The following is a 19,452-nucleotide window of genomic DNA, read 5'->3' on the forward strand; positions in this document are numbered from 1 at the left end:
AACAGTGACGTCATCGTCGTCATCATCGCTGTCGCTAAACACCATCACCAGCAGCACCGAAGCCGCCTTCCACCGCCTTAACATCACCACCATCATCACCATCACCACCATCATCACCACCACTCCCATCACCACCACCATTATCATAACCATCACCCCCATCATCACCACCACCACTCCCATCACCACTACCCCCATCACCACCCCCCCACCACTCCCATCACCACCACCCCCACCACCACCCCCATCACCACCACCACCCCTCACTACCGAGCGCTGACTCTGCCCTGCCCGTGAGTAATCAGCAAGCCGCCCGTGCCGATGAGACCCAGACATGTCGCACCGGACTGGTCTCGGGCCGCTTGAAACGGCAACGTTCGATCGTGAGCCCAGGCGGCTCTACGCGTGGATGCGTGTGCGTGTGTTTGTTTGCGTGTGTTTTAAACATCGTACGTTTGCCACATTTGACATCTTTGTGCGTACTTGTCACCATTAAGGGAGTGGTGGCGCAGTGGTTAGCGCCAGGAGAAAACATTTATTAAAAAGTCTATTTAATTAAGTAGAACGTCTTCTTGGTTCTTTCGGTAAAGACACGTAGAAGGGAAGTAATAAAATAATACAAATAAAACATAACAAAATTATGTAATAAAATAATAAAAAGAAAAAGAATAAAATTATGTTTTATTTTTATTATTTTATTACTTCCCTTCTACGTGACTTTACCGAAAGAACCAAGAAGATGAATCCCTGCAGTCACGAAAGCTTTAAATCGAAATTTAAGTAGAACGTGTTGTCCATATTTATTTAAAGTTGCGCATTTTGATGTGACGTCACATTTCTCAAACCCCCCCCTTGTCACACATCGTCACAAATGTCTGACCCCCCCCCTAGGTGCGTGACGTCATTTATGGACGGCCCCAAAGGCTATAGGGGTGGGGGATCTTTATTTTTGATCGCTATCGGTCCGTTGCGATGTCATCTCTCGCTGGACACAGACTCGGGTTGAGTCCTGCTTTGTGCCACAAATGGAATGAATCTTTTGACTCGGGATGCTCACAGACCGATCACACATCTGAGAGGGACACACAGTGCAACCTTGATAATGGTGTTTAGTTAAAGCAAAACTAAAAACACTTATTTTTGTCGATTTAAAGCTTTCGTGACTGCAGGGATTCATATTCTTGGTTCTTTCGGTAAAGTGACGTAGAAGGGAAATAATAAAATAAATAAAATAAAACTATTAAATTGAATTCTCACGACGTTTCGGCCACAACGCAAGCAGCCGTCCTCAGGTGAAGAACAGGTCTGTCGGAAGGACAGCGTCTGAATGAACCATTGTCTTTCCGACAGACCTGTTCTTCACCTGAGGACGGCTGCTTGCATTGTGGCCGAAACGTCGTAGAATTGTATTTTATTATGTTTTATTTTTATTATTTTATTATTTCCCTTCTACGTGACTTTACCGAAAGAACCAAGAATAAAAACACATTTACTTGTAACTGGTATTGTTGGGCAAAACGTCCTAATCCTGAAAAGTTGCACTGCAGATTGCAGTGCCGTTAGCGAGCACCTATGAAGGTCACTACCGCAGACGAGAGGGTGGGTGGCCTGCACCACGCCCGGCTGCCTTTGTCTCCCCAGTAGTGATGTTTACACACCGCATCAGGTACTCACCAAGTACCCATACACACACACACCTAACATCAAGATAAAATTCAATCAGCGCCCTCTGCACCACGTGGGTGTCACCTTTAGCAATCATCAGGCTTGTGCTGCGTGTAACTTCCTATCTCGCAGTGGCTGCGAAGCTGGACTTGCGTGCTAGTTCAACCGCGACTGGAGATTTGTGAAATCTTTCGCCTAATTCGCCAATAAACGGCGCTGATTCTCGTGCAGGGTCGAGAGAGATTGAGAACAGGCATGGAGCCTGTGGATGCACACGAGGAGGTGCATGGGGTCGGACGCCAAGGAGGAGGAGGAGGTGGAGGAGAGAGGCTCGGTGCCTGGGGCCTCCTGCAGGCGGCCGGCTGTTGCGCACTGTCGGGCTACGCCGTGTGGGCTCTGCTTCTCATGCCGGGCTTCCGTCGCGTGCCCCTGCGCCTCCAGGTAACATTCCCACGCCCGAGTTCGATTCCCCCGTTCGTGGGCCGTGGTGATTCTAGAACGCGGTCAACAAGGGGGACGTATTCTTTGGGTCTTTCGGTAAAGTCACGTAGATAGGTTCAAAGAAAATAACACAAGAACTACGACGTTTCGATCGCAACACAAGCGGTCGTCATCAGGAAAAGGCTTTTGCGATCGAAACGTCGTAGTGTTTTGTTATTTCTTTGAACCTATCCACGTGACTTTACCGAAAGACCCAAAGAATATGAATTCCTGCAGTCACAAAAGCTTTAAGTCAAGATTTAACAAGGCGGATGACCTACTATTGGGGGCCACCAGCTACTAATATTGGGGGCCACCAGCTACTAATATTGTGGGATGGGGGGGGGTAATCGTATCACAATCTTTACTTAGACTGGAGGAATCCGATGAACTATGAAGCTCTTTTTCACAGATCTCCAGTAGGGGCGGGTCAGAAAGTTACAATTATTCTCAGCCTCGGTGTAGAATGGCACACGGGTGGGACGGGTCTGTCAGGGAAGACCTCGACTGTAACTGCTGCGGATTCTGGCACAAGGAAGGAGGCGATGGCGAGGTGCAGTGGCGTCCACGATTGTCACCTTGCCCGCAGCACTGTAATGTATGCGTATAACCAGCACATTTTATGTAGATTATTCAAGTCAAGAATCAATTCACCAATTGCTTACTTAATTAGTTGGTAGTTACAGTTAGAGATAGGGCTACTCACTACTTCTAGTGGCAGTCGACAGCCAAAGCTACTCCTCATTTTCCTCTAGATCCACTCAGCCTTAAAATGGGAAACTTCACAGAGCCCCGTTTACACCATCCCACAAACTCTCCGAGCACCTTGCCCCATCTCCCCCCCACCCCCACCTCCTCCGCATCTCCCCACTTTTACAGAAACACCTCGATCAAAGAGAATGAAGCCGATATTTTTTCTAAAAAAAAAAATCCAACCGGCGCTTTCATCTCTTTGGCCGCTTAAAATGACACGAAAATTGGGATCGACGCGGGCTTTCATGGGGATCGCGATCCTTGGTTTAATCGAGGGCAGCAGTCACGCTTTGACCCTGCCGCCCCCCATTGGAGGAGTTTGCGATGATTGGTGTGTGTGTGTGTTTAAAGGTTACCGTGCCCTTTAAACAAAACTACAACAAAAAATCACTTCATTTCGCGACTCCCAAATATAATCCGATTGCGTAATCGGCATCGCGTCATGGCGAGAAGAAACTTCTGAAGGTTTTCTCAGCGAGGTGTGCACCACCTTGTGTCGGAGAAAGATCCATAGCTGTCAACCCCTTATCAATGCCTACCTTATTACAGACCAATTCAGACCTCATTGGTAACCCGGTGCCCCTTATAAATCTCAACGTGCATCCTACAAAGTCCCATCACAAGGGAGAAACACAAACAAATAGACACAAAAAATATTTTTGCCCGTATTAAAACGGCTGTACTCCATATGGTACTGAAACTCAATTTCCTTGCACAAGAATTCGGGTAAACCGTATCGGTTGACAGGTATGAAGGTCCCACAAGAATACGTATCGCAACTTACTTATGTACGGTACCATTTGTGCGCTCGGCATCATGGCACGACATGGAATTAAAGCACATTACAGGCGGTCACCGCTTTTACTTTACAACACAATGCGCTCCTGGAAAGCCCGTCGTAAATCGGAGCCTATTTTACCATAGGCAGTTGTAAAAGTAGAAACATCACTTGTCGGTGTGTTTTTTCCCCATTTATTATCCATGTTTAATGGGGTTTAATAGGTAAAAATCCACAAAAACACTTGAAAACAGAAGCTACACGCCCTCACATCGAAAACCAGACTGACTCTGTTCAAATGTGTTCAGAGTCATGTCGGAAGATGCGTCGTCAGCTCAGGGCTGGGGTGGAAGGGTGGTGGCGGGCGGCGAGTATTTTGTTGTTTTGTTACCGGGGGTGTTGTCTGTGTTCAGCCACACGACCGGTTGCACCAGGTCCGTGTTTGTTGGAAAAATGCGGCGTCGCAGTCGCGGCCTGTGGCGAGTGTCATCCGCGCTCACCCAGATCGCTCCTGCGCTTCTAAAGTGCGTCACCACGTATCCTAACGTTTTGCAATTTTGCTTTTTCTCCTGGGACCTGTATATGTAGCGTAGCTCAGCTCCATGGAGGGTGTGTGAGAGATCACTGCGAGCAAATGCAAACTTACATTTTTGGTCGAAAAGTGGGACATTACAGTATAAATGCTTTTTTTAGTATGTGCCCAAAAAAGCATCCTGGAGTTTTCAGGGGTACTAAGCTAATTCAATTTTTGTAAAACAAAGAATTAGGACCTGTAGAAGGCCGATAATCTGATTATCCTGTACAGGTACACATTGGCAACACCAATGGCCAAATCACCCAGAATGCAAGATTACTCGATTTTAATTATACACGGCAATCATCGTCACCTACTGGCAGACTAACGTCCACAGGGGCATCTGCCACTGGGGGTGCCATTTAAAATCTGATGTGATGTACTGTACAACACCCTTGAGACGCCAGTTCTCGTCAGATCTCAGAAGCTAAGCATGCTTGAGGCTGGCTTGTCTTTTAATGGTGTGACCATGATTCATAACAGATGTTAGATCACCATTGGAACCTCCTTTGCCAGTAGCAAAATATGATAATTGTTTTTTTACCCTTTTATCTGGCAACAAAACTGACACCTTTTGGCGTAATCTGGTCCAACACCATGTGAGACTAGGCTCTTAGAAAAGCTGTCTCAGGTGTGGACCAATCATTTTCAAGGACAGTGCATACATTATCAGAGTTGTGTTTTTTGTTTGCATTCCGACCGCAGGTATTGTGGTCAATGCAAACATGACTCCTTGTAAAAAAGGTGTCAGTTTTGTTGCCAGATAAAAGGGTAAAAAAACTATTATCAGATGTTAGATCCTGTGGGGAAACAATGTGGGCAGCGTCGGGCAATGCAGCAAACCCCAATGTGGTACAGTGCTCCTATGTTACCGCACCTATGCTACCTGCCTCCACCAACCCACACTGCTCAAGGTGGTGAAGTATGACGAAACAGCCCCCGGTGATTGACACGTCACGGAGAGTCCATCCAGCAGTAGACTCACGGCTGTTAACGACGATGGCGTTGATGGCGAAAAGCGGAGCTCGTGACCATCCCTCAATCCTCCACTTTCAAACCCTCTCTCCCCTCTGTTCCCTCCATCCCTGCACCCCTATCACCCAGGTCCCCTACCTCCCTGCCAGCCCCCAGCAGGTGAATAACGTGATGAGGCTGCTCGGGGGTCGATCAGGACCCCTCGCGGACCTGGGGTCTGGGGATGGCCGGATCGTGAGTGCAGGTCCCACCGCTCACAAATTCCGTCTTCTCCGCTGTACAACTGACCCGGGCGCAGAAGGCACCAGGTTGTTTTTCCACTGCAGAAGCTGAGCCTTGCTGCTGACGTTGAATGCAAAATACTCGTCATGAGTCCCACTCTTGACCCTGATTGGCCACCCGTGCCCAGTTCAGATGACTTGTGAGGGCAGCGTGTCGCTGTTTGGTTCTGGCTCGGTGCGACAAATAGCCAATGGATAACCACCCGTACCGTGAGGGCACCGTGCTGGCTCGGATGTGCCAGTGGAATAGGCGAAATAGTGTACATACACATAGTGTACATATACACACTGTACTTCAACTATTAACCCATACCTACATTATTAGTGTTTACATTCAGAATCTGTAAAGGCACGTACGTCACACAATATGTCGACACGCTTTGGAGTGTTCCCGGTAAACAAAACTGTAAACAAAACTGTAAACAAAACTGTAAACAAAACTGTAAACAAAACTGACGCGTCTCGTGGTCTCCGCGCGTGTCTGCCGGGGCGTGCAGGTGCTGGAGGCTTGCCGCCGCGGTTTCTCCCCGGCCATGGGCTACGAGCTCAACCCGTGGCTCCTCGCCATTTCGCGCCTCCGAGCCTGGAGAGCCGGCCTAAGTGGGAGGGCCAGTTTCCAGCGACGCGACCTGTGGAAGGTGCGTCGAGCTCACCCTCCTTGGCTCTCTTAACCCCAAACTCGGGGGTTCTTGAAACGTATTTTCTGATGGGCCGTGGAATAAAAATGTTTAGGGACTGTCATAGCACCGTAGCCAGGATACCCTATACATTTCAAATGTAAACAGGCAACAGTGCAGCCTTGCATTGTCTTGCTCACTAGCAAGTCACTGTTGACGCAAAGGTCTCCACAAGGGGGAGCTGTAGAGGGTATTTGGCCTACTCTTCTACTGCTGGCCAGATGTCTTGGGAGAGGTGGGAGTACCCACACTTTATTCCACCTGCCGATCGACTCATTTAATGTCAACTGTATTTAGGATGAATGTCTGTTAGGGATCATCGGTAAATGGCAGTCCAGCTACGAAATTGCCACCGACGTGCTTTTTCGCCATTCATTTTTCAAACATGACACCTGGGGAAGCTGGCAAAGTATTTCGCTATTTTTCTGGAAAAAAAAGATTCACACCAGTTGTCTTTCAGAGGGTTTATCAAAGTGATTTTCCCTAAACATCCAAGCTTGTGGCTTGTCACGTGTCAAGGGACACACGGCCCAGTCGTGCAGTTACAATTCGTGTCTGCTTATCGTTTTTCTTCCATTACTTGATGGCTTACGAATCATGTTGTAGAAATGCTTCACCTTTACTCGACCTCTTCCCCCACTGCAGGTTGACCTCTCGAGCTACAATAACGTGACCGTGTTCCTGGCCCCAAGCGTGGTGAGTGGAGGGACGATGATGTGACTCTGGCATGTTCATACTCTTAGTTTTTTCGGTAAAGTCACGTAGGTAAAAAAATGAAATTAACATTAATAAAAATCTTATATATAAAAGTCTCCGCGCGCTTGCGGGGGATTTGGCTCTCGGACGGTGGGCTTTAGGTAGACATTTTTTTGACAGGCAGCACACCCTAAGCCCCGCGGTGGGAATAGGCTATTCCGTTTTCCCATCCGTAAACTTTAAAGTAGTTTAATTAACGCATTTGTGCCATTGCTATTGTTCATTATTTACTTATTGCGAGACATCGACCGTACCAACTCACAACAATTGCGTGGGGGGGGGCGGACCCTGCCAAGTCATGCGCGTTCACTCCAGCTCACGGGAGACATTTTATTTTACGCGTTTAACAAGGAATAAATATACACATCACGCTGCCGATTTCTCTTCACAGTGTGATGTCTTCCCCCCCACCACAATATGTGCAGTTACTGCTATAAAGCCCTCACATATTAATTGAATATTATGACAATGCTTACATCGTATTATTCTGCCTCGGGCGGGGGGGGATGGTGGGGGGGGGGGTAGCGGCCCAGCGCACAGCCTGGCAACGTCTCACCTCCTCCGGTTTGCCAATCTAGGCAAGGCCGCAGGCTCTGCACGGGACGACGCGTCACCACGCCAATGTAAAGTACAATTTTCTTGCATCTTTCGCTAAGAACTGAGGTTTATTGTTTACTATTATTAAACAAATAACTTTACAAATATTACGATGATAATGTTTGTGTGCAGAAACTACATGTGTGTCCCTAAAGTCGATGTCTGTGTGTGTGAGTCCATATGTATTTGTGTGCGTGTAAGTCGATGGGTTTCAATGTGTGTGGCTCCATGTCTGTGTGTGAGTCCATGTGTGTGTCTGTCTTTTTCAAACGGACAACGCCCCATGTGTGTGTGTGTATGTACAAGTGTTTGTGTGTGTGTGTCAGTCCATTTGTGTGCATATCAGTCGCTGTGTGTGTGTTAGTCCACATGTGTGTGTAAGTCCATACGTGTGTGTTTCACTCGATGTGTGTGTGTCTAAGTGAATGCGTGTGTGTGTGAGTCGATATGTGTTTATGGCTCCATCTGAGTGTGTAAGTCAATGTGCGTTTGTGTGTCTATGTGTGTCAGTCGATGTGTGTGTGTTAATATACATGTGTGTATCTAAAGTAGATGTCTGTGTGTCACAGTACATATGTCTATGTGTGTGTAGGGCAATGTGTGTGTCAGTCTATGTATGTGTGTGTAAGTCCATGTGTGTGTGTGAGTCGTTGTATGTGTGTCAGTCTATGTCTGTGTGTGTCAGTCCATGGCCGTCTGTGTTAGTCGCTTTGTGTGCATGGCTCCATGTCAGTCAGTGTAAGTCCATTTATTGGCGTGTCTGTAGGTCCATGTGTGTATGTGAGTGAATGTATGTACTTTATTTACCTGCTCAAGGCCTATGATACCATCAGTAGGCCTGGCCTCTGGGTTGTTTTTCATGCTTTCGGAGTCCCTCAAACTTTGCTCACGATCCTTAAGGACCTTCATGTTGGTGAGCGGCCCCGCGTCAGTCAGAGCCATTCCCTCTACACCTTGGGGTGTGACAGGAATGTCCTCTGGCTCCACATTATTTAACATATCTTTTTACCACGTAGTTCGTGAAGACTTCAATGGCTGTTCCCGAGGAATTACCATATGGTACAGATACAATGGGAGGTTGATCGATGCCCGGGTGCGGTCAAGGATGCCTCCCTATTGCTCAACCATGTTATGTATGCCGATGATCTGGTGATTGCTGCTCACTGCGGCTGAACCTGGAGCTTGCCACTAAGAGGTGGGGCCTTACCATTAGCCCCACCAAAACTAAGCACCTGCCTGGGTATTTTGTACCATCGAACAATCCACCCCCACAACTCACAATTGGTGATGCGGCAGTTGTGGAGAGATTGCCGAGATTCCAATACCTGCCCAGTGTGCTCATGACCGGCTCCGGTTTAACAGCAGAGGTCTCACTCCAAATCAGTGGAGCGGCATTATCTTTTCATCAGTTGCATAATGCTGTGTGGAAGCTACCTGGTCTTTCGCTCCGCATGAAGCTCCAGGTCTTCTCGGCTACGGTAATTCCCTCCCTTCTCTACGCTTGCGAAACATGCACCCCCCTAATGGAACATCTTCGCCAGTTAGAAACATTTAGGCTGGCCTAACGATCCTTTCCTAGATTTAACCATATATGTGTGTGTGTGCGTCTAAGTTGATGTGTTTCTATGTGTGTGGGTCAATGTATGTGTGTAAGTCCATGTGTGTATATTCCTTTTTCGCCCGAGCAACGCCGGGTGCTTACCGCTAGTTAAATAATAATAATCACGACGTTTCGGAGGCAACACAAGTCTCCGTCATCAGGTGGGACCGTCACAGCCAGATTTGCTGTATCATACAGCAAATCTGGCTGTGACTGTATCATACAGCAAATCTGGCTGTGACGGTCCCACCTGATGACGGAGACTTGTGTTGCCTCCGAAACGTCGTGATTTTTATTCTTTTATTTGTATTAATTTTAATTTCATTTTTTTACCTACATGACTTTACCGAAAAAACTAAGAGTATGAATCCTTGCAGTCACGAAAGCTTCAAATCTATAATCTGGCATGTTCACTCAAGACGAGAGCACGAGTCACTTTTTTATCACTGGTAACAGATAAAATTACACCGTGCTCAAGTTAGTTCACTGTTGAAGGCTTCCGCAAGCCATGTCGGTCATGGGGGGGGGGGGGGGGTTGTTTGACCATATTTCACCACCCTGATCACTGCGTGTTGGTGATGGCTTGGCCCAGGATCGGTTCAGATATTACTCGCCACCGATGTCCATCGTGGCTGGGAATTGAACTCAGGTGAACGGCTTCATAGCACAGAGTGATGAGGAGTGGGCCACTGCTGTGGGTCCCTCCCCTTCACCAAATCGCATTGACCAGCACGGTGAGGTATGGTCAAAAACAAGACCCGTGACCAACATGGTGTGGCCTTTAATTTGACGAAAGAGACCATTTAAAAAAATTACATTCACATTTCTACCAAATGCGTAGATTTTTGCAGTTGAGCTGTGTGGCTCTCTTGTTGAATTTTCGGGTCATAGCGTGTGATATTAGCCATGGTGTCCAACGTTTCACCCCACATGCTGGAAGCTGCTTTAGGAACTGAATACTGAAGCTCCTGGCATGCTCCTGGCATGCTCCTGGCATGCTGTGGGCACGTGGAGCAAAATGTCAGACATCATGGAGAACCGAAAAAACATTGGAGAGCTGTTCACATATGTACTGTAATGGTAGCCAACTGACATTTGCACGCATGTTGTGGTTTTGTGCCATCACTGCCATGATTGTGCTCTCGCCCCCCCACCCTCCAGCTGCACCAGCTGGAGCACAAGCTGGCCACCGAGCTGCCGGACGGCGCCCGCGTGGTCGCTGGTCGCTTTCCGCTGCCGACGTGGGCCCCCGCGGCCCAAGCGGGAGACGGGGAACATCGGGCCTGGCTCTACCACGTGCAGCGGTCCGACGGCACCCACGCGGAGCCAGGCCAACTCCCAGGGAGCCACGACAAAACGTAGAGGAGAGTGACGCGGCCCACAGGTTGCCAAGGGGGGACCTGAGTACTCGTTTCATGCTGGCATATCCGTGCCGAGCCAGTGCGGGGCCCCCACGGTACGGGTTCTTTTCCACTGGCTATTTGGCATGCCTAGTCGTGACCAAACCATAGTACGCTGGCACCACAAGAAATCTGAATCTACCTCTGGGGGTCAGGCAGAGTTACCCACAAGGTCAGTTACGCACGTCTCGACGTCAACGTCACGTGTGCGACATTGGCGGCACGGTTTTGGTTACGTAATGGAAAACGACATGCACCTCCTGAGCCGCACTGGCCTGCTTCATTCAGTCAGGCTCGGCATGGCTCAGATGCGCCAGTGGAAAAGGGGAAAGAGGAGAGCTTGCCCAAACCAGGAACCACGGGTGACCCGAGTGGAAAGTAGTGGCAGTCCTGCAGAGCAACCTTCGTTCTCGTTCACTCTACAGTCACTCCAGTGAGGTGCTCTGATAACAGGAATTTCAAGTTTTGCACACATTTGGACAGGCAAGCTAATTAAAACCGTCTTATACCCTTCGGCATATTTATTTTTTATTTATTTATGGCATGGGTATAACATTTCATGGAAGCATAGATTTTAAAATATATAGTTCTTGCACAGAGTTTTATTAAAACTAACAATTCAATATTCGCTTCAAATACACTTCTGAGTATTTTATAATGAATCACCATTCATTATTTATTATATTGTAAAGCTATTTTTAACATTTCGGGAATTGTGCAGTTGCTGTCGGTGCTGTGGGATTTCTCTTTAACTTTCGACGTTGGTTAATTGTACAATTTTTACAACACTTTTAACCTTTTCGGAATCTAAAAGTGTAACATATTGAAAATTATAATGTATATAAAAGTATACATTTATAACATGTACCTCCTCCTTGTGTTCATTTTCTGACCCATGCCGCAAGTTATCATCATCATCATCAGTCATTATCAATCCACTGCTGCATTAAGGTCTTGTTCCCCAGTGGTGTGAATTCATGAAATGTCATGCATCCTTTGTATACACTGTACACTCAAGATTTTAGTGGTTTGACTTGCGCCTGACATAGGAATTTCCACCGTGGGCCAACGTTTGTGAATAGAAAATATCAGGACCCCATGCTTCAGCAATACAGACTTGAGCTTTTAGGCTAAAGTCACATCTTGATGAAATTGGCCAAAACATGTCTCCTTGGCAATGAGTGCTGTAATCTCTGATGGAGACAGTCGGACAAGTATATGTAACAACGCGTTTGTCAATCCACTGCTGGATGAGGGCCTGCCCCTAAAAGGTGGGTCGTAAGAGTTGTTTGATTCTACTTAACCACGCTAGTCAGTGGAAGAAAGAATTGGCCTGTTTGACAAATGTACATGAATGACGTATATCACTAATAGACCATACAAGGTGTGACCACAAACCATAAACTTGTGGGACGAAAGCCTTGAGTTGGGGCTGATTATGCTTAGGATCGAGAGTCTGATTTGGTAGAGAAACCTTTCTTAAACCATGCTAGGTCACGTGGTTGGCGGGCCTCTAAACATTTCATTATTCTGTTCCCAACGATCTTCTTGAACAATGTATAGTTGTGCCGTATGCGGGCAATGGCACTGTCGGTCTTCAAAATCATTTGTATCAATGCTAACGATAGCACTCGCAGAACGAACGCTGAGATCACAACAAGGACGGTGGCGGGGGGGGGGTGGGTCAGTACTCCCGGCTGCGCAGAGTGACCCTGCGTCTGGCAGCGCGGCCCGGAGGCTCGGGTGTGGAGGCGCTGGACACTCGCGGGAGGCCGGCCTCCTGGCCCAACATCCCTCGCAGCCGAGTCACTTCCTGCTTGTACCTGCGAAAGGGGGGTCGGCCGGGAGTGGGAGAGTAGCGGGCACGGCGGCGGTAAGTAACACAAGTGACTTGTCGGTGGCCAAGTGATTCAGTAGGATGATATATATTATCAGGACTCAGCAGGCACAGCTAATATCACTGGTGAATTCGTGTTTCAGCCACCTGGGTTCTCAAGTGGGAGCGAGGTGATGGTGTCAGCTTGTTCACTATAGACTGGACAAAATGCGTCACATTGTACTCTACCATACCCCAACATCTGTGCTCACTGCCGTCAATGACTCGCACTGAGCAGCGTGATAAAGCATGGTAAAACAATTCCCATTTTGTTACTTAATTTGGCTTATTCGATGGAGCTCTGAAAAAATATATTCTTGAATTAAATGGTATATGGCAAACGTATACAGTATCTACAAATTACACAAAAAAAAGGAATTGATCACTGAATCAAACCGTGACCTCGCATTGTGACAAATCATCGATTCTCCTGCCTGTGCGTATCGTTAGACGCCTACTTTACATAATGACGGCCACACAGCTACACGTGGTGCGGGCACGGTGGTGTGAGGCAGAGCTTTGTTTCGAGCTTCACCTGACGAGACTGCGATATTTTTTGGAGACTGACCGATCGAGAGACAGCGACGTTCACACCTGATCAGGTGAGTGTCCACGTACTCCTGCAGCTCCGCCAGCTGCTCCTCCGCAACGAGCGCTCGGCTCAGGAGCTGCGCGCGCTCCCGCTCCAGGTCCTCCTGCGTTAGCGAACAAGACGCGGTCAACAATGATCGCAATCGCCCGCACGCTCGCTACCTCCCCATCCCTCGGGTGCTCGGCTCTCACCTGCGTGGTGTGCGTGAACTCTCTCAGCTGTTTCTTCAGCTCGGCCCAGCCGCCGTGCCCCGCGCTGTGGATATACGCGTGACCTTTCAATTATTGGGGGGGATGCAACCCAAGTAACAAGTTAATGACTTTGAAAGATATGTACCGAGACTGTGTCCTGGGTCTGTGCGAAAAGTGTTGTTTTGTGCAGCCCTTTGCCAATCCACTGCTGGATGAGTCTTCCCAAGAGGGTTAATTGACCATGCTTTACTACTGGTTTGGGCGTGGAGGGGTCCAAGAGCTTGCCAAAGATGTTAGCCATGGCCAGGACTCAAACTCAGGTCATAGGTTCGACGCGCAATGTGCTTACCATTCGACGACCACTCACCAATCCACTCGTGAGAAAACAACACTGTAAAATCTCACAACAAGTGTGATTGCTGTGATTTTTATTCCACCACCATCACTGCAGCAATGTCACGAGGGTGCTCTCCTTGAAATCAATCTGACATCTGTTTTCTCAAATAATAAACCTCAAACGTGTGGGTGACAGCCCAGAACATGCAGCCATTCTGTGTATCCTTCAACTTAAATGAAAAATTTTGGATCGTATATTTCTTGACACACGACTTTGTAAAAAGCATCAGCGGGCACGTTTCTCCTGACTCACTCGATGTTTCCTGCTGGAGTGCCTCCCGAGACCTTCAGCTGTGAATAGAGGTCACGCAAAGCGTTAAAACACAATTACCGTGGCCCAGGTTTAATTTAATACAAACAGAAATAAGTAACATTCGTTTATAACCAGGTAAGGGACAAATCGACAAAAGACGTCCTTTATATAGAATGCAAGAGAATTGCATAAACGCCCATAAACTTACACACAGACCTATAAACTTACACACAGACCTATAAACTTACACAGACCTACAACGCTACCCATAGACTTACACAGGCTTTACGTGGAGACTCAGATGAGACCACCGCGACCAGCCAGACGTGTCTGTTTCACGGGCGACCTGGGATAGGTAATTTAGCCCCCATTGTTCAAAAGAAAAGTAATCGACCACCAAAAAAATTCACGTTGCTTAATCAGCTATCCCAGCTGTAATCATTACCCGTCCGTCATCTCACAGCCCCCCCGCGACCCCCCCCCCCCACCTGGTCGCTGAGCTCACGGACGCGCCCCTCCAGCTGCGCCTTGTTCTCGCGCAGCTGAGCGAGCTCGCGCGAGTGAGCCGTCTGCAGCTCGGCGTCCGTGAGCGAGAAGCGCGCCTCGGGCGGCCCCGGGTCCACGTCGGCGCGGCCCAGCGACACCACCTGGTCCCGCAGCACCCTGCACGCGGGCGGGGGGGGCGGGGTGGGCGGGCGGGGGGGGCGGGGTGGGCGGGCGGGGGGGGCGGGGTGGGCGGGCGGGCGGGGGGGGGCGGGGTGGGGGGGCGGGGTGGGCGGGCGGGCGGGGCGGGGCGGGCGGGGACCAACGCACGGACCGCGCTCGTTTAATTTCACACGCTCGCTCTGTCTGCCTCTCTCTCTCTTGTGCGTATGGCTCAATGAATAGCAACTTCCATAATCGATGTTTTTGTTGTTAGATCGCGTAAATATAAATGTGTCGTTAAATTCGCCAGCACCCGACACAGCCAATTTGTAAGTTTGTCACGTAAACAAAACGCGTCAATTCGTTACGAGTACAGCACGTCGGTCTGTTGGAGGGTAAACCCACAACATTTACCGTTCGAGTACGGTGTTTCGCGAGTAATTACAACCAGCCTCATCAGGCGACAGCCAGAGTTGTGGAGAAATCCTCCTGTTTCGGTCTTAAATAGAGACCAAACGTGGGGCTTGGACTGAATATCAACTTGCAAGTCAATGTCTGGAATAATAGGGCCAGGAAATGGCTTCGGTTGATGTGTGGCAGATTGCTTCGATGCCTCTATTGAATTTTCACCGCTGTAGAATCTATGGTCTGGTCGGCGTTCCCCACAATCGCGCGGCAAGCTTTATTCGAGTTTCCACTTATGAAGGCTGTGGGCCGATCTGCCGTGAAACGTGGGGATTGGATGTAACGTGGACCGTGTCTTTTTTTGAGATGGAGATGAAATCCCAGGGGTTCTTCAGTGAGATGGGTGATCCGGTGCTTCTTCGCGATATTGGCGGTTTCCCAAATCTGTCACCGTTTCAATGAAGCATTAACAAAGCCCAAATGTCCAAGTGGTCTCTGGCTGTGCTCACGAGCAACACAGGTGAACGTTAACAACCTTCACTGAGGTTAGGCACTCTAAACACAAATTAACGTCATGAAATTTACTTTAGAGCAATTCCATACGGCCCCAGTAAAGCACAACTCACTGAGATGTTAAATACCTCCCGACCCTGACGCCTGCTGCTGTACATTTGGAGTTTACATGTTCTCCCCGTGGTCGCCTGGATTTTTCTCCGGATCCTCCGGTTTTTCCCTCCGTATTTAGAAACGTGCATTTAGAGTTTTTTTCCGCTATAAATGTCCACACGATAAGCCACTTCGTTGAGCTATAATTTCTGGTCGCTTCCGAAAAAGAGCTGCATAGCTCAGTTGGCCTGGTAACATATCAAAAATAGACCGCCCCCCCCGCACCACACCTGTAGGCAATGAGCAGCGGCTCGTGTTGTTTCAGCACGTTGCGAGCGCGTTTCTTGTAGGACCGCGCGGCGGCCGCGAGCTGCTCCTCGCGCGCTCGATGTGCCGCGCGCACGTCCTGCAGCATCGCGTCCACGTAGTGACGCGTTCGGGCGCCCTGCAGCCCACCGCCCTCTCCCACGCCCCGCGCCGCCGCCCCGTCCACGTAGTCCTGCCCGGGACGTAGGTGGCGCAGAGCGAGCAACGACGGTCAACGCCAACGCGTGGGTACTCGTGGTTGAGCGGCAGTGTAGCGGTTAGCGCGTCGCGCTACGAACCTGCCGACCCGAGTTCGATTTCCGCTCACAACGAACACCATTGACGATTATTTGAATCGGTTCTGGGCCTCCCCTCGGTCGAATCAGCCTCTAATGAGTACCTGGTGCGGTGTGTAAACATCGTCACCGGGGAGACAAAGGCATATCGTTTACATGTTTTTAGGTTCCACCGCATGTCATTAAGCACGGCGTTGATTTATTTTCGGGTTGTACCGCACGTTGTTTGGCATGCTGTCAAGGTACAACCAGAAAGACACATCCCAGAGCAATCTTGGAGCTTGTCGCCACTGATCAGATGAACTTTCGATAATCCCATTTGATACATGAAATGACTGAATGGTATTCTGCACTAGATAGACTGGAAGTAAAGTAATCTGGACAAATAACGACGTTGATTTGTGTGAACGTGAATGTCGGTCACTGAACGAGTCCGAATGTTTCGCCCCTGCCAGCTCACAGCGAGGTCCCGCACGTAGCGCTGCAGCCGCGAGCGGTACTCCTCATTGAGCTCCTTGAGCTGCAGCTGCAGGCGAGAGTTTTCCACTTCCACATCCTTCAAGTTGCTCTCTGACGTGAGCAGCGCCTGTCGGGGTCGGGAGTGAGGAGGTGAGAGCAAAGGGATCGTCGGATCAAGGTTAGAGGCACATTAGCCAGGCAGGTTTGTCTTTTACAAATGATAAACCAGAGCACCTAGAGAAAATCTACCATGCTCACAAAGAGATAAGACACTCAAAAGTCCGCACAGATGGGTTCACAAACCTGCTTACTATGCTGCAATCTCCTGTACAATTTACAGCCGTGCGTGTTTGGGATTCTGAAACATTTATGCGATACCCCTTTTCCTCAAAAACATTGCATTAGAGACATGAGCCACTTCTCCTGGCTCGATGTGACGAGCGAGAGCATCGGCTGTCGCAAACTATTGACCTTTTGCACTTTTAGGTCAACGCGGCGCAATTCAGCTGCGCGACGCGACACCACACAGCACCGCACAACACCACACAACACCACGCAACACCACGCAACACCACGCAACACCACGCAGCACCGCACGACACCACGCAACACCACGCAGCACCGCGCAACACCACGCAGCACCACGCAACACCACACAACACCACGCAGCACCACGCAGCACCACGCAACACCACACAACACCACACAGCACCACACAGCACCGCACGTACCGCGGCCTGCTCGGCCAGCTTGTGCTGCGCTTCACGAGTGGACCTCCGTGCCTCCTGGAGCTCACGTCCCATTGACACCCTGCTTGACACGGAGACAGAGTAAAATGTCCCTATACGTAGAGATGCAATCCGCGACATTGGCGAGCGCTGCCATGTGCGTCTGAACTCAGAGCGGGCAGCTGACCGTTTCGCTTGCAATGCCAACTCCTCGATATCCGCACTATGCTGGTGAAACTCGCTTCCCCTACCCCTCTGCCTTGCTGTTATCTGTCTATCAACGTTAGATCCTCTCTGGCGTAGGCTTTTGCCGTTGTGATATCGAGCCGAACAACGCGCAGCACAACTCTAAAACATATCGGCGAGTCATTAAAATCTCTTGCTCAAAATGTGTCTCTTATGTGCAACCTTTGCCGCCAGGCTACCGATGTGCCTGACCGGCGATGGGTCATCCCGACCTTGACTGCCAGTGGGTCGTTTCGACCTCCACAACAACCGATCAATCGCAGCGTTTCATGTGACGACCCAAGGCTCAAGGTCCGAGTCAATAGCAGAATTTCCACAACCTCGTGGTGCCTTCAGGGTAATCTGTCAGGTTCGTTCTGGTCTCATTCCATGGCAGATTTCCAGTGAGCCCTCCTTTTCATTTCTTCCCCTTTCTTCTGTGCAGTGTTGTAAGCTCTTCAGAGCAAAGACTTACCACACCATCTGTTTGTGTTTGCATGTTTGTTGTTGTACATTTTTAGGTTATTACCCTGATTTAAATTGATTAATACGTGAACAGCTTTTCTCAGGAAATAAATACCTTGCTGATCTCATCAAGGAACATAAACCATCACGCGAACTCCGGTCATCCCCGCAGCGGCGCATCGCGTGCTTTCAGATGCGCTTTTGCGGCCGTCTGGAACGCTCCTCCTTCCGATATGAGGAAGCCACAGGAGCTATGCACCTTGAAATCTAGACTGAAAACTCATTTCTTTAGAACTGCTTTTTGTGTTTAGTTTATTGTCCTTCCCCCGCACCTCCGATTAACAAGGTTGGCTACGTGCAGTGTGAAAGAACATACATGAGAGTGCTGAAGAAAATAAAATAAAACTGATGGTCATGAGAGTGATGACTCACACTTTGTCCTCCAGCCTCTTCTGTTGCTCATCGTATGTCTTTTTCAGAGACTCCAGCTCACCCCTCATTTGAGTCTGGTTGCCGAACAGCTGGTCACACGCAGGCCCATCAACAGAAATCAAAATCAGAAGTTGATTTTCCCGAGAAAAGCCCACTGAGCTAAGAAGCAATCTTTCAAGGGCGACTTGACCGACAAACAACATCAAAGCATTCCATAATCATAGATTTAAAAAAACACAAAAAATTTAACAATCGCAATTATGTTGTAAAATTACGTTCACACTTAAACGTTATTTATATTAATAGAGCAAGTTTAAATGAGGACAGATAGGGCAGAATGGAGATGCCAAGAGACGACACTACGTGGTTCCAAAACCTTGGGGCAGCTACATTAAATGCTTTTGATCCGAATTGTGTGCAGCATCTGGGAACTATGTATAGATGTTCCAATGGTAATAACAACAGGCCAAACAAATAAAGAGCAGATCTACGGACAAAAAATTGCCTTGAAAATGAAAATATCCCTGCAGTAAAAATGTCTTCTCACGTCATGGACTAGAGGTCACAGTGATGTACGTATGTTGAGCTTCTTTCCCACCGGACATAGCCAACCGTGCTAATCGGAGCTGCAGGGGTAGGCCAACAAACTCAAACACAAAAAGCAGTTCTAGAAAAATGAGTTTACAATCTAAATGATTTAAAAGTGCGAAGTTCCAGTGACTTCGAAATATCAGGAGGGAGAGCGTTCCAGACGGCCGCGGAAGCGCATTTAAAAGCGCTCGATGTAGTGTCCTACATTGAGTATCCACTGGGAGTCGTAATGCAGCACGGTAAACCGAGTTAAACAATGACACACTCCTCATTGCTTGAGATGGTTCTGTGGTTAAAGCTATGTGAGCCAGAGCTGTAGAGTCAGTTCACTCACGCTCCTCTCCAGGGCTCTCCGCTCCCGCTCCGAAGCTATGATATCTTCAGGCTAGAACAAGATATGAAAACCATGAACAGAGTAAAATGCAGACATTTCAATGACACGCTACGAGT

The 19,452-nt window shown here is 48.8% G+C and overlaps 2 protein-coding genes across 3 annotated transcripts in view; one reads left to right on the forward strand and one right to left on the reverse strand.

Annotated features, from left to right (window-relative positions):
- On the forward strand, nucleotides 1-11,401 carry ANTKMT (adenine nucleotide translocase lysine methyltransferase). Of its 2 annotated transcripts, none has more exons than XM_078605498.1 (6): nucleotides 1-293; nucleotides 1,897-2,106; nucleotides 5,355-5,459; nucleotides 6,004-6,144; nucleotides 6,829-6,879; nucleotides 10,298-11,401. In XM_078605498.1, exons 2-6 carry the CDS (start codon nucleotides 1,921-1,923, stop codon nucleotides 10,496-10,498), a joined length of 684 nt encoding a protein of 227 aa, XP_078461624.1. In that variant the 5' UTR covers nucleotides 1-293; nucleotides 1,897-1,920; the 3' UTR covers nucleotides 10,499-11,401. The 2 variants fall into 2 exon arrangements, with proteins under 2 accessions (XP_078461624.1, XP_078461625.1); XM_078605499.1 differs by having other exon boundaries at nucleotides 5,355-5,384.
- The window catches only part of CCDC78 (coiled-coil domain containing 78), a 23,368-nt gene continuing 14,944 nt past the window's right edge, over nucleotides 11,029-19,452 (reverse strand). Inside the window, exons 13-22 of the mRNA XM_078605497.1 lie at nucleotides 19,337-19,387; nucleotides 18,412-18,500; nucleotides 17,293-17,371; nucleotides 16,563-16,688; nucleotides 15,791-15,999; nucleotides 14,333-14,507; nucleotides 13,845-13,882; nucleotides 13,196-13,259; nucleotides 13,007-13,107; nucleotides 11,029-12,359 (exon numbers count right to left, since the gene is read on the reverse strand). Of these exons, the coding sequence (XP_078461623.1) occupies nucleotides 12,221-12,359; nucleotides 13,007-13,107; nucleotides 13,196-13,259; nucleotides 13,845-13,882; nucleotides 14,333-14,507; nucleotides 15,791-15,999; nucleotides 16,563-16,688; nucleotides 17,293-17,371; nucleotides 18,412-18,500; nucleotides 19,337-19,387 (1,071 nt within the window). The 3' untranslated portion in view covers nucleotides 11,029-12,220. The remainder of the gene's footprint in view (nucleotides 12,360-13,006; nucleotides 13,108-13,195; nucleotides 13,260-13,844; nucleotides 13,883-14,332; nucleotides 14,508-15,790; nucleotides 16,000-16,562; nucleotides 16,689-17,292; nucleotides 17,372-18,411; nucleotides 18,501-19,336; nucleotides 19,388-19,452) is intronic.

This window comes from Lampetra planeri, chromosome 24 (assembly GCF_965212315.1).
Source record: "Lampetra planeri chromosome 24, kcLamPlan1.2.h2, whole genome shotgun sequence".
In the NCBI taxonomy this organism is placed as follows: domain Eukaryota; kingdom Metazoa; phylum Chordata; class Hyperoartia; order Petromyzontiformes; family Petromyzontidae; genus Lampetra; species Lampetra planeri.